At 35.1% G+C, this 14,278-nt stretch overlaps 4 protein-coding genes across 4 annotated transcripts; 2 read left to right on the plus strand and 2 right to left on the minus strand.

Moving 5' to 3' along the window:
* The first annotated feature begins 7,563 nt into the window (after window positions 1-7,563).
* Window positions 7,564-9,691, plus strand: BDCG_08346 (NGG1 interacting factor Nif3). Its single transcript, XM_045424125.1, has 4 exons — window positions 7,564-8,024; window positions 8,115-8,158; window positions 8,227-8,352; window positions 8,462-9,691. Exons 1-4 carry the CDS (start codon window positions 7,924-7,926, stop codon window positions 9,220-9,222), a joined length of 1,032 nt encoding a protein of 343 aa, XP_045272906.1. The 5' UTR covers window positions 7,564-7,923; the 3' UTR covers window positions 9,223-9,691.
* BDCG_08347 (oligomeric Golgi complex subunit 6) lies at window positions 7,718-11,933 on the minus strand. Its single transcript, XM_045424126.1, has 2 exons — window positions 11,551-11,933; window positions 7,718-11,486 (listed from the first exon to the last, which is right to left on the minus strand). Exons 1-2 carry the CDS (start codon window positions 11,848-11,850, stop codon window positions 9,534-9,536), a joined length of 2,253 nt encoding a protein of 750 aa, XP_045272907.1. The 5' UTR covers window positions 11,851-11,933; the 3' UTR covers window positions 7,718-9,533.
* Window positions 11,450-14,063, plus strand: BDCG_08348 (uncharacterized protein). The gene has a single exon (XM_045424127.1). The coding sequence runs from the start codon at window positions 12,106-12,108 to the stop codon at window positions 12,988-12,990; it is 885 nt and encodes a 294-aa protein (XP_045272908.1). The 5' UTR covers window positions 11,450-12,105; the 3' UTR covers window positions 12,991-14,063.
* On the minus strand, window positions 12,268-13,948 carry BDCG_08349 (chaperone/heat shock protein). Its single transcript, XM_045424128.1, has 4 exons — window positions 13,646-13,948; window positions 13,473-13,563; window positions 13,308-13,406; window positions 12,268-13,239 (listed from the first exon to the last, which is right to left on the minus strand). Exons 1-4 carry the CDS (start codon window positions 13,677-13,679, stop codon window positions 13,200-13,202), a joined length of 264 nt encoding a protein of 87 aa, XP_045272909.1. The 5' UTR covers window positions 13,680-13,948; the 3' UTR covers window positions 12,268-13,199.
* Window positions 14,064-14,278: the final 215 nt, after the last annotated feature.

The raw sequence follows: 14,278 nt of genomic DNA on the forward strand, positions 1-14,278 counted from the left end.
TCTTCAAATTGCATTTGAATAAAAAAGTTGATTTTATACTGCTTCCAGAAGCTGAATTTTGATGCTGAGCAAAAATATGTCATTTCTCATTCAAGCTACTACTGCTTTTTACCTCAAAAGTCTGAGATAAAGTCAAGAGTAGTGATCTATGAAAGAAAGAGATCAAGATATCAATTTAATCTAAGATTTGATATCATGTCTGACCCTGATATTCTGGTGGGTGATATTATAGATAAAGAAAATGAGTTTGATACTATACAGCTCATAAATATCTATAATGAAAAGTCATTGAAGAAAAATAACAATATCTGAACAATTGATAGAGAATTTCTGAACATAACTTTATCAAGAAACTCTATAATTGCAGGAGATTTCAATGCACATCATCTCTGATAGAATTCAGAATGCAAGAGAGCAGTGAGAGCTGATAATCTGATTAAATGAATCTTTGAGCATTCAATAGATTTGGTTAATAAGTCTGATCAACAAACATTCTTTAGAAAAGACATGAAACAGAAGTCTATTATAGATCTAACATTCATATCACAAAATCTAATGAAAAGAAGACTTGTAAACTGGTTTATTGATTTAAATGAGACATCAGAATCAGGTCATGAGATTATTCAATTTAATATTGAACTGAGTGAAAAACAAATGAGTGAAAATCCTCTTCTCTCTAATCAGTATAACTTTGAAAAAGCTGATTGAAAAGCAGTTGAAGAGAGTATAAAACTGTTAAAATCTGAAAGACAGAATGAGCTATATTGAAATTCTGGTCAAGATATCTCAAATGAAATGCTTGAGAATAGAGTGAAGCTTATTACATCTATTATTCTAACAAGTGTTAGAGATAATATTTCAAAAAGAAAATCTTCTGAGTATTCAAAATCTTGATGAAATGAGAATATCTCATCTAAAAGAAAAGAATTAGCTACTGCTAGAAGAGATTGAAAGAATGATGTAATATCTGATGAAGAGTTCAAAGCTGTCAGAAATGAATATTTTTCAGATATTAAAAGAGCTAAAACAGACTGCTGGAATAAATTTCTTGAAGAAGCACAAGAGAAGGAAGTTTTTAAAGCTTTTAACTATACTAAAATAAGAAGTGTAGCAAAACTTCCAGCTCTAGAATATGAGTTTCAGAATGAATTATATACAGCAAACTCTTTTGAGAAAAAATGTCAAGCTTTTATAAGAATTCTCTTTCAGAACTCACCAGATTCAGATTCAGATTCAGAGGAAGAGAATATATCACTTCTCAACTACATTGATGAAAATGACTGAAAATGACCTGATCTTACACAAGATGAATTAGAGTCAGCTATCTTCTCAAGTTCTGTTAAAACTGCTGCAGGTCCTGATTCAATTAATCACTTGATTATTCAAAATACATATTTCTATTTAAAGAATGAATATTTTGAGCTCTTTTTTAATCTCTTGAAAAATGGATATCATTCTGAATACTGAAGAGAAGCCACTGGAGTGATTCTTGCAAAACCTAATAGAAAAACTTCAATTTCTAAGTTATATAGAGTAATATCTCTATTGAACTGCCTAGAAAAGATTTTAGAAAAGATAATAGCTACTTGACTATCTTTTATAAGCTCTATAGATGATTCTCTTTTATTCAGTGAATAAATGAGAGATAGAAAACAGTGTTCTGCAATTGATACTGTTCTCTCAGTTGTTCATAATATTCAAATAGCAAAGCATGAGGGTCTGGTCTCAACTGCAGTTTTTATTGATATAAAAGAAGCATTTGATCATGTTTCAAAGTCAAAGTTAATTCAGACATTGAAGATATTAAAACTGCCACTTTCTCTAATAAAATGAGTTAACTGTTTTATATCTAAAAGAATTATACAACTCTTCTTTGATGGAATGAAACAAGACAAGACTGAGATAAAAATAGAAGTATCACAGAGATCTTCAATCTCACTTATTTTATTTACAATATACACTGCATATCTATTCAAAAATAGAAATATGAGAATAGTGCAATCTCTGAGTTATGTGAATGATATTGGTCTAGTCTACAGCTCAAAAACTATCAAAGAGAATTTGAAAGTAATTGAAGAAGCTGCAAAGAAAATCTTTGTTAGAGCAGATATCAATCAAATTCAATTTAATATGAATAAAACTGAGTTAATTCATTTCTTTTCTAGATTCAATGAGAAAGAACTATCTCTAACTCTTTTAAATAGAGAGATTAAACTCAGTGTAAATGTCAAATGATTAGGAGTATGATTAAACTCTAAGTTGAATTTTAAATATCACATTCAACAAAGAACTGTCAAGGCAGAAAGACTATTGAATAACATAATCAGACTATCAAATACAGAGAGAGGTCTATTCTTTCAGGCTATGAGACAGTTATATATAGCCTGTATTACATCAGTAGCTGATTATGAAGTTCAAGTTTGATGGAATAATCAAGGGAATTTCACTGAACTCTTTCAAAGTCTGCAAAACAGAGTCTTGAGAAGAATTCTGAGAGCATTCAAATCATCTCCTATTAAAGTAATGAAAATTGAAGCTTCAATTCCTTCTTCTGCTATTAGATTTGAAAAGGCCTGTATGAACTATGCTCTGAGAGTTGTGAAGATGAGCTTAAATCATATAATCAGAGAAAGAGTCTCTTCTTCATTTTCATCAATTAACTCTGAAAATGAACTGAATTGGAATAGATTTCTTGATTGAAATGAAAATAATTCTTCAAAGAAAATGTCTTCTCAACTGTACAGACTATGCTCTCTGATCAAAAATCAATTTTCTTCTTTAAATGTTGAAAAAGTTGATCATGAGAAGTTATCTCTCTGAAGAAAAAAGCTTGAATCTCTTATAGACTTATAAATAAGTGAACTATCAAAAGAGAAAGAATATGAACAGCATTTGAAGAGAATTTCTACAATCAATGTAAAAGACTCTATTCTGATTTATTCAGATGACTCAAAAAATGAGAACTTGAATAGATTAGATGCAGACATTGCTTTTACTGAAGATAATATTAATTTTATCTCAGATTTCTGAAATCTAGACTCTGAATGTGAAGTCTTTGATGCTGAACTATTTATAATAGTGAAAGCTTTCAAACTCATTGAAATAAAATCTTATAAAAGAGGAAATTGTTTGAAAGAGACATGAATATTCTCTGATAGTCAAGCTGCTTTAAAAAGACTTAGAAATAGTCAGATTTATAATGATCAAATGAATCTTGAACTGATCTTAAACTCTGTTTTAAAAATTCAAAAGAGAAGAATATCAAAGCTGAGAATTCATCTGCACTGAGTTCCTGCTTATATGAATATTCATGGCAATGAATTGGCTGATTCAGCTGCAAAAAAGAGTGCAGAATTAAGCAGATCTATTCAAAAAATTGTGTTCTGATCTTTTATAAAGAGAAAAATAAAAGAATCTTGTTTAGACAAGTAAAATGAAAGCTGATAGAAACAAAAGAAAAGTATACATTATTCAAGATTTGAAACAAAACCCAAGTGAAAATCTTGTTTAATTAAATGTAAAAAGAAAATATTCTCATCTATAATACAGCTGAAACTAGGACATGGCTATTTCAAATCTTATATACAAAGATTTGATGATAGATTTGACTCAATAGAATGCTCATTCTGCAATATAAATGAGAATTCTGAGTATATTATAATGCACTGTGCATTATACAATAGTCTCAGAGCCAGATTGAAAGAGAAGTATAATCTAAATTAATTAAATATGAGATTCTTATTCTCAACTGAGATAGGAATTAAATACTTAATAGACTTTCTATCAGAAACTTAAGCAGCTATAAGAAAATGACTAAATTCAGAGTTATCTGAATATGAAGAGAAGGAAATCAATCAGATATAGTCTGTTAAAACAGCTATACACTCTCTTTTAATAATTTATTTTGTTATAGTCTCTCTTTACTTTATCTTTTTCTGTATCTTTTTCTTTCAATTTCTTTCTATCTATCTATTTAATGTGTCTATCTTTGAGACTGTGTTCTTTCTCTCTTTTCTTTTGTCATGATATTGTCAAATGGTTTCAAAGTATCAAAAGATGTTAAAACACTGCAATTTGTAAACAGTTTTTGTATTCTGAGCTGGAATTTTCTGATTTTGCATATCTGAAATTGATGAATGTACAATAGTTAACTTTACAGACATAGAAAAAACCCTGAGAACTAAAGTTCTCAGGTAGATGTCATAGTCTCTGACTGCATACATCTATAATTGAAGAATAATAATAATAAAATTGAATTCTTATTAATATTATTCTCTTTTTCTTACTTTTTTACAAATGTGATGCATTTTCTGCAAGCTTCTTTTTTAAGTGAGCAGTAGTATTATTGATTAACAAGATCTTAAATGTATCAATACTGATAGAATAAGATGATTTTAACACCTGATAAGTGTATTAAATAAAACAGTAGTTAAATAATAATTATATTAACAAGAAATTCTGAATTAGCAGTGATTTTGCACAAAACAGGTCTCATAACCTGTGAAAGATGTAAAGCTTGTATGATTGAAAGATTGTTAGCTTGTGAAAAATTATATAATGAAAGAATTAGTAAGTCAGATCACGTGACCTGACAAATAAAAGAAGAGTATACATTATTCAAGATTTAAGATAAAATCTAAGTAAAAATCTTGTTTAATTAAATGTAAAAAGAAAATATTCTTCTCTATAATTCAGCTGAAACTAGAATATGGTTATTTCAAATTCTATATACAAAGATTTGATGATAGATTTAATTCAACAGAATGCTCATTCTGCAATATAAATGAAAATTCTGAGTATATTATAATGCATTATATATTATACAATAGTCTCAGAGTCAGATTAAAGAATAAGTATGATTTAAATTAATTAAATATGAGATTCTTATTCTCAACTGAGACAGGAATTAAATACTTAATAAACTTTCTATCAGAAACTTAAGCAGTCACAAGAAAATAACTGAATTCAGAAATATCTAAATATGAAGTGATGAGAATTGATTAGATATATCATATAGTCTGTTAAAACAGCTTTATACTATCTTTTAATAATTTTATTCTATTATAGTCTCTGTTTACTTTACTTTTTCTTTTCTGTTCTTTTCTATCTATTTATTTAATGTGTCTATCTTTAAGACTATATTCTCTTTTCTTTTGTCATGATATTATCAAATGATTTCAAAGTATTAGAAGATGTTAAAATACTGTAATTTATAAACAGTTTTTATATTCTGAGCTGAAATTTTCTGATTTTATATATTTTAAATTGATAAATGTATAATAGTTGACTTTATAGATATAGGAAAAACCCTGAGAACTAAAAGTTCTCAGATAGATGTCATAGTCTCTGACTATATACATCTATAATTAAAGAATAATAATAATAATAATTGAAAACTCTGAATTCTGAATACTTCTTTAAATACTTAATTTACATCTTTATATTTTACATTGATTCTGTCTTCAGTTCAATCTCAAGATATACTATAAAGTTAATATACAATATCTAGAATCAGAGTTAAAGAATCATTAAAAAGTATCTCTCACAGTAAATATATAAACTAGTATAAATAATCTTATATTTATAAGAGTTACATGTTATTATATTGATGAGAACTGAACTTATTAAGAGATATTAATTAAATTTGAATCATTGATCAGTAGTTATACTGAGAATTATATAACAGAGATATTAATAACTATTATTAAAAATAACTATTAAGATATTAATCTCAGTCTTCTTATAATTATAACTAATAATACTGTAAATAACTATACTATAATAAAGATCTTGAAGTAAAAATTGACTTTGTATTTTTAAAATAATAAATAAGATTATATTCTCTGTATTACTTATATAATTTAACTTATAATATAAACACTGATAAAGAATCTTAATATTAAGATAAAGAATAATAAGATAACTGATTCTTAAGATAAGAATAAGATAAAAGTCATTACTTAAGTAACTTTTATATTTACTTTATAAAAGATAATATTTTTTAATAATACTTTTTAATAATACTACTGTTAATTTTGAATAGATTGATTAATATTTTAAATATTATAAATTTAAAGTATTATTAATATAATTTATATCATCTCTAAATAATAATAATAATTTTATAATATTTAATAAATAAATTAATTAATTACATCACTGAATATAATACAGAATATTAAAATATAATAAAGTTTAATATATAAAATAATTATTTAAACTCTTTAATTATATCAGATAATTAATTATTGAGTTTAATACTTTAATTAAGAAAAGATTTAGATATTAAAACTTTTTAATATAAAGTAAACTTAGTTAAAATATATAATAAATTTACTATTTCAGTTTTATAAGATAATAAAGACAGTTTTAATTACTTATATATTAATATTACAGTCAGTCTAATAAGTGTATAACAGTTTATTTACTTATTTTAAAAAGTAGTTAAATTATTTAAAAAGAAATTCAGTCTGAGATAATACTATAATACAGACTATTATTATTATAAGAAATAAACTAGTATATTACTATAGTAAAACTGAATAATCTTTTACAGAGTACTATATTATAGTAGTTCTACTAGATTTCTTCTATTAAATTAATATTTACACTTCTTAAGATTAAATAAAGAAGAAATAAAACTTATATATTAAATTAATCTAAGACTACTATAATATCAACTATCAGAAATTTAAATAAGCAGATATTAGAGATATAAAAATAGTGAAGTATAATTCTCTAATAAATAATAATCTTTGATAATACTTTATATTATATAAAACTATAATACTAACTTTGAAACAGAACTTATATATATTAATTATAATTAAAAATCAGATAAAACTATATACTTATAAAATTAAATTTAACTACTATTTTCAAGATAATCTGATAAATTTATATATTAAATCAATTTTAAAGTTATAAAAAATTATTAAAAGTATATATTTAACTATTATACTGATAATATATAATATTCTAATAATTTCATTAATAGAGATAAGAATAAAGTGAAAGTTTAACTTAAGCTAAGATATTTATTATTATTATTAAAGACAATTATAAGAAGAAATAATTAAGAAACTTATAATTATAAAATATAAAATTATTAGATAGTTTAATATCTCTGATTATAGTATATCAAAGAAGTATAGTTTTTATAAAAAAGTAAAGAATAAACTTATATAAGAATATATTTAATTATTTTATAAGTGTTATTAATAATTATTATTAAATTCTGATTATATAAATAATCACTGAATAAACTGAATAAGATTAATTTTAATCTTCAGTCTCAGTCTTATTCTGATTTTAAAAGAATAATTATCTTTTATAGTTTATTCTGAGAAATTACTTTCATTTCACTATTCTTCAATTAAATCTAGTCATTTTTCACATCATTTCTCTCAGAAATGATTTATTTTCAGATTTTTTTAAGACTTGATTCTGATAAGACTCATGCTAAGAAATGTATAAGATCAGACCAAATGGGACCAAATGTGAAATTCATGGTTCTGCTGGCCAGTCTAATTGATATGCACTCAGAGACATTGATAGAGAACATTAAATTCTCATGAAAGAGATAGTATTTTGAATTTTGAATTTTTTCAATAGACAGTGATGACTTGCTGAATACACTCTTCAATATTTTCATCTTTATTCAACATTGTGGTGGTTATTAATTAATTAATGAAGATTAAGATTATGAATTTACAAGATTTTTATCATTTCAGTGTTTTTATCATTTTGATGTGGTGCACTCACTAGAGGTGAGTGAGGAAGCAGCGGCACGAGTAGTTTATAATATCTTGCGGTTACATGAACTATAAATATTCATGTAGAGATTGAACAAACAATTCATCATCAATTATAACATCAAACTCTTCCATCTCTTAAAATACCCCAGTGCCGCATCTCAGGCCAATGATCCAGTCTGCTCTGAGGCGCTTTTCAACCATGACTAGTTCCAATTCAACTTCGTGTTCTCCTTTCACCAGAGCAGTCGTGGACTCAATGAGGAAACTGTAAGCTAACTCAACCCTCATCGATGGCAGTGATGGGCTGCTTCAATATTCTATTTGCTCTGTTAACTAAACACCTTGCTGTCATGGAAGATACCCTGAATGCCTAGCAGATAAATCGTTTGATAATACCGGCCGTGAGTTGATTTTTTGAACTCCGATTGAAACTCAATGTCAGCATCGGCTAACATTGACTTGCTTGTAGTGCTTCTGGAATCCCCATTTAGTTTTACAAGGCGACAAAAGAATTCAGTCCTATTGACTATTGATCTGACGAAGGCTGTGGCTAATGAAGCAATTGAGCGTGGGGATTCTATCATTATTGCATACCGTACGTGAGGCAGTTTTGACAAATGTCCCAGCATCCAACCCACCCGCCCCATCTATCTCGCAAGTCTCGGCTGATTAGCAAAACCTCCGGACTCTTCAAAAATGGATAGATCCAATAATTTTCCGCGGCCTCAAGTCCCTTACGTTAAACGATCCGCAACAAGACTCGCTCCTCCGTCTTGCCCAAAACGGTATCAGCGTCTACAGCCCACACACAGCCGTTGATGCCGCCCCCGGCGGAATGGCAGATTGGCTCTTGGACGTCGCCCTCCAACCCAAGTCCAGCCCTAGAGGCACATTCGCCCCCCACAACCGCTCCGTCATTTACCCGGAACAAAACCCACCTCCCGGATTCGAAGCCGCCGGCATGGGCCGCATAGCTACCCTGAAGCAGCCCGGCCCCTTAAAATTGGTTATCGCGAATCTCATGGCCAACCTGGATAAACCCGACGGCATCCCCATTGCTCTGCCACAGGGCAAAGGAATACTAGAAATGCCCGACATCCGCACCATTGCCACATGTGCCGGCTCCGGCTCCTCGATCCTGATGAAGAACGGGAAACCCGTCGCGGACGTGCTGGTTACGGGCGAGATGAGCCATCACGATGCCCTGGCCGCGATTGAGAATGGGGCTGCTGTGGTGTCGCTCTTCCATTCTGATTCTGAGCGCGGGTATCTGAGCGCGGTCATGCGGGGGAAGCTGGAGGAGGCGCTGCGGGGTGAATGGGATGCGGTGCGCGCCCAGGAGGCGGCTGCGTTGGCGGGAAGCGATGGTGAGAGAGACATAAGGGATTGGCTGAGTGATTCAAACTTTACTGTCAGCGTGAGCGAAATGGATCATGACCCTTATGAGATTTGGACTAGTTCTTGAGTTTTTGCTTTTTGTCTCTTTTTCTTTCTTATCTTGGGATGGAACGATATGTGCACTCAGCCACACCAGGATATCATAGGCGATTATAGAATCTAATCAAAGATACCTGATCAAATGCGTGCTAGGAAATTGATGCCTTCTGCAGGATCTGCTGAGCATAGTTACACGTCTGTCTAATTATCCGGGAAACTACGAGGGGGAGAAGACTATATGCAAAAGATATCAAGCCGATATACTTATAATATTCCTCGTAGTAAATTAACTGTACATATGCGGGCATCGAGAACAAGCCCCTATGTGTCCAGCAAAGCCTAACTTAATAGTACTCTAATTTCCCCAGTCGTCCTGGGGAACAAGGAGCGCAGTCTCCAATTATCTACATGTGACTCTTCCACGTCTATTTCCTCTTCCTCCGCTTCCGCATCGTCACCATCTTCACCAACGGCAGACTTCCCTCGCGCCTCATCCGCGCCCAATATCATGCCTTCCACAAACTCAAAATCAATACAGAAGGCTTCGGCGGCTTCCTCCGTCACGCTCTTCACAAGAGTAGGACTATGGATGGCTTTGAGGTTCTCTGTTGCGTCCACCAGTGCAGAAGGTAGGAAATCATCGAGTTGTTGACTAATTGACGAGAGGGTCGCCGATTGAAATTCAGGTAAAGAGGAGATCGTTGCGAGGTCTGGAAGGGAGCTAGGAGGCGTCCGTTCTACAGTAGTTATAGCTGGGGAGGAAGGAGGGGAATTGGGAGGCAGGGTTGCTAGGAGTGGTGATGATGTGAATGGTTTTAGCGCGGTAAGAAGCACGTGTAGACCGGATGCTTTGAGGAGGAAGTCATGTTGGATTTCGAGGAGGTGAGTTCTTAGGGTTGTCAAGGTATTGGTGAGTGGAGGCAGATGTGTGACACAGACGAATTGATAGGGGGATATGACATCTCGGGTGGAGAGAAGGTAGTTGACTTGGAAAGCGGCTCGTGATGTTGGGTTGGATAGGGTATTTGATGACGTCTTGGCTAGTTCCAGAAACGGGTCCAAGGCCGTCCGGACAATTGGAGTGAATTTATTTTCGCTAGATGAATCCTTCGTATGTTCGTTTGCGAAGGACGAGTCATATGCTTTCATCAAAGAGGTAAGGTTGTCTAGTGCGTCGGTGAGGAATTGAGGCGTGCTAAGGTCTGCGGGAGGCGTGAGATTTTCAGGCTCGGCTGAAACGGCGGCAACTTGATCCTGCATCAGGACTTGAAAGTGGTTGAATGCAAACTCCTGCAAGGACGCGATCGAGGTCACTAAGTCTGATTCTCGTCCGACAAGCTTAGAAAAAGTATTTTCGTAAAATGCCAGAAGGCCAATGATTTTGTATAGTGTAACGGCGTCCTCGTGACCCTGAAGAACTAGCTCAACCCTCTGGCGTAAAGAACGTGCAACCCCATTCAAATCCCGGGTGACGAGGTCGTTCAGCGCCTTTCGGCCGTCGAACACCACTTCCCCTTCGTCAACCTGAGACCACGGCTCGCTGGCGACTCCAGCTTGAATTCCCTTCGCAATTTCTCCCTCATCTGTTATAAAGAGAGCTTCCAGAGCCTCTCGTTCGGATACTGCAGCTGAATGAACCCATGCGAGCATATCCCCTACATAGCGTAGAGGGTCATGCGCAGAGAACTCAATTGGTTTGGCCGCCATGTCACTCTCCTGGCCAGAGGGAACATCTGTGAGGGCGGTATGGAAAGAATCGGAAAGGATATACTCTCTTGCCTCAGCAAAATAGTCGAGACAATTGTGGAAAAGGCTGGGTCTTTCAGCTAGGACTCGAAGTGCGCGGCGAATCGCGCTACTGATTTGGGGATCTTCAAGATTCAGGGACTTGAACTCCATTTGTATCCACTTGTAGAGTTTCTGAAATGCAGCATTCAGGTTTTTTGAGCTTTGTTCCATTATTTCCAGTCCCAGCCGCTGGTTTTCGCTTCCTAGTAATACTTCGCAATCCTTGTGTATTTGCTTCATACGTGCAAGAGCGTGGAAAAAATGGTCATTAACAGGTTCCGCGGTCGACGTAAGGGATGCAAGTTCGTTTTCAGACATGATAAAATGTTTATTGAATGCATCTAGAAGTTTCTGCTTTGTTTCAACTTCTCGTCGCTGGCTCATCAATATCGTAGCCTCCTCTAGAACGGGCGCTGTTTCTTGTGATGCTAAGACTATGTGCCTGCGCATCTCCTCGCATGCATTGTTAAGACTTGAAATAACGGTCCCGATTCTTTTGAGTTGCTACATGAAACTACGGTTAGCACATAACCACTTGTATAGAGGAGGAGATCTTCGCTTCGTTTACCTCCGCAACTTTGCTAAAATCCTGCACAATCTTGCCATTGCTGTCAATAACTTCCTTTTGGACATCAAGTTTCAACTGCCTCCTCGTCTCTGGGGTGTTTTGAATTCCCCTATCGTCTAAGATTTCAAGGGCGCCCCGGATGTCCGAGTCCGCATAAGATGCGGAAAGGACACTATTTAGTTTGTTGGAGAGTGCGGTGGAACGAGGAGCAGCAACTCCGGGTGGTGAGAGAGGGGATTGCCCTGCACCATTAGATGAGGGGCTTGTTGACCCCAGAGGACTCGAAAAATAATTCGACATATCTTCGCAATCGATTGAAAATTGCTGCTGCCAGTCCCGACTATGGTCTGTTCAACCTTTATTTAGCCTTCGCGAAATCGTGCTTGATTTCACGGATTAAATTTATTCCTGCCCTCCAGCAACGAAAACAAACCATGGAACTTCCGTCCAAAAACTAGACCTCCGGACTACAGCGTGTGGCCCTATTAATATTCTGTGAACTAATAGATTTATTCTAAGCCCTGGAATGCTTCACGTCTCATCGATGAGGGCGAGATGGACCCCAATTCACCAATGGACACGCCACTGATCTCGCCGTCCAAAGCACGGCAAGCTGCCTCACGAGCAAAGGACTGGGCATATATCAACAGCTGGCTCAACCGAAAATATTCACCAAACCCTGTACCTCATTTTGAACGAAATGAAGACACCCTGAAGACACTTCTTGCGCTCGCTGCTGCCAACGATGCGGCAGACGATGAAGGTGCCCTCCTTCATGCCGCACGAGAAGAAACGATTCGCAATCTTTTAGCTCAGGAAGAAACCAACCCAGATTCTCCAACAGAACTTCTCGATACCATAGAATCGAACCTTGATGATAAGGGTGTTAAGTTCTTGGATGAACTCGCTGAAACGGCTGTGTTGCTGGGAACCTTTACCACCACCATCAGCGACCTGGGTCATCGCATTGTGGATCTTACAAGGGAAGAATTCGATGCTGCTGAACAAGTACGCAAAATTGAACTGTTACAATCATATCTCGATAAAGAGCTCGGAGCTCTACACTCACAGATGAAAGAACTTAAAAATGAGGAAAGATACGAAACCCCCGCAGATTTACCAGTCCAAACCGCTGACTGGGTGAGGGGGACAAAGCTACTTGGCACAAAGGTTGATGAATACCACAATAGGATTTCAACCTTTGAAAAAATCGGAAGAGATAAAGGGCTACGAATTGAGGAGCTAATGGTTGAGGAAGAGAATGTGGTTAGACTGAGGGAAACAGTGAAGACACTAGAAGGCAATGTGAAAATGTTTCATGGACTACCACATAATGTCCAAGAAGCGAAGAAGGAACTTGAACGAGTTGAGAAAGACTACCGAAGCCTTGTCCGCCAAAGAGATACGATGTTCGAAAATTTGGTTCGCAATGATAGATGATAATATTACACACTCTTCCCGACAATGAAAATAAAAAGCGTGAGGGAGGAACGGGGCAAAATCCTTTTAATAAGGTTGATTTGTTGTCAATTTGCTATGGATTACTTTGCATATAAATCATCATCGCGCATATACAGGTCGTGAAAAGCCAAACATCTCAAAAAGCAACATCCTTGCCTCCCTCTGGTATATCGACCGACGCCGAATGTTTATTTATCCATTCCCAGAGCACCCTTCACCTTATCACCACTATAAACCGACCGAGTCAGCGGAAGCCTAGAAACAGAACACATTGGATGGATTTCGGTTCTTCTTACATGGTCTGAGTGGCGCCTCCCTTTTGGTTATCGGAGGAGCGTTGAGTCTTGTCGAAGGCCTCCTGGCCGGTGCTCTTCTGGTCATCGGGTTGAATTCCACTGCAATAATTGTTAGAATGGGGTTATTACTAACTAGGGGAGGAGACAGGGGATGGGAAAACTGACCGAGCAAGGCGATCTTTCGTGTCAGTGGCGGTCTCCTTGATTTTATCCTGAGTTGACTTGGAAGAGTCGGGGGTCATCTCCTCCTTGGCCTCTGTCGTGCACAGAACAATGGTCAGCCGTCCGCTATTATTAGATAAGGGGTCATGGTAATGGGATGGAATTTGACCACGAACTGGTTGAGAAATCCTTGCGTCCGGGGTCCGACATGTTTGCTGGTGGTATGAAGGTCTTGGGTTTGACTTAAATGGGAATACTTTAAATGTTTTGTATTTGGTTCGAAGTTTATGTGTTTGGTTGAGTATACAAGATAGAACAAACCCCACGGGATATTCCCCCTTTTATAGCATTTTCTTGAAGGTTTGAATTACGTAGCTGGGGTTTAAACATCCAACAAATTTCCCACCGCGTGGATGTGAAATGCGTCCATTCCCTGTTTCTCAACCTCAAGGTTTGGATACCGATGATGGAAAGATGACGGTAGTCGAGCCTAATGGCGCTAGTCGGAGCGGGAGTCGACGGAATATTTATTATCCGACAGTAGGGTAAGTTAACCATTGGCAGAATAAAGGCGGTGTGAGGTGGCATCGGACCGACCTCATCTCTCATCTCTCCCTTGCCTATATCTTTGCTGTTACCCTATCCCACCGACTCCCCTCGAGTCAACCTCGAGTCATAGTCTCACTCTTTTCCTTGTTCATTCCTCTCACGAACGCTTAGTTACAATCATGACTCGTTATAATAATCTTGTTTTAAAAAGCTCTACCAACGTCATCTATTTCTGAGTACCCGTAACTCTCCCTAAACAC

Source organism: Blastomyces dermatitidis (genome assembly GCF_000003525.1).
Source record: "Blastomyces dermatitidis ER-3 genomic scaffold supercont1.11, whole genome shotgun sequence".
NCBI lineage: Eukaryota > Fungi > Ascomycota > Eurotiomycetes > Onygenales > Ajellomycetaceae > Blastomyces > Blastomyces dermatitidis.

Coding starts and splice junctions, on each gene's coding strand:
- BDCG_08346 (XM_045424125.1), top strand. CDS start 7,924: ATGATCCAGTCTGCTCTGAGGCGCTTTTCAACCATGACTAGTTCCAAT. Junction 8,025..8,114: donor GTGGACTCAATGAGGAAACT/GTAAGCTAACTC, acceptor CTGTCATGGAAG/ATACCCTGAATGCCTAGCAG. Junction 8,159..8,226: donor ATCGTTTGATAATACCGGCC/GTGAGTTGATTT, acceptor ACTTGCTTGTAG/TGCTTCTGGAATCCCCATTT.
- BDCG_08347 (XM_045424126.1), bottom strand. CDS start 11,850: ATGTCGAATTATTTTTCGAGTCCTCTGGGGTCAACAAGCCCCTCATCT. Junction 11,487..11,550: donor ATTTTAGCAAAGTTGCGGAG/GTAAACGAAGCG, acceptor AGTTTCATGTAG/CAACTCAAAAGAATCGGGAC.
- BDCG_08348 (XM_045424127.1), top strand. CDS start 12,106: ATGGACCCCAATTCACCAATGGACACGCCACTGATCTCGCCGTCCAAA.
- BDCG_08349 (XM_045424128.1), bottom strand. CDS start 13,679: ATGTCGGACCCCGGACGCAAGGATTTCTCAACCA. Junction 13,564..13,645: donor ACGCAAGGATTTCTCAACCA/GTTCGTGGTCAA, acceptor TGTGCACGACAG/AGGCCAAGGAGGAGATGACC. Junction 13,240..13,307: donor GGAGGCGCCACTCAGACCAT/GTAAGAAGAACC, acceptor GTCGGTTTATAG/TGGTGATAAGGTGAAGGGTG.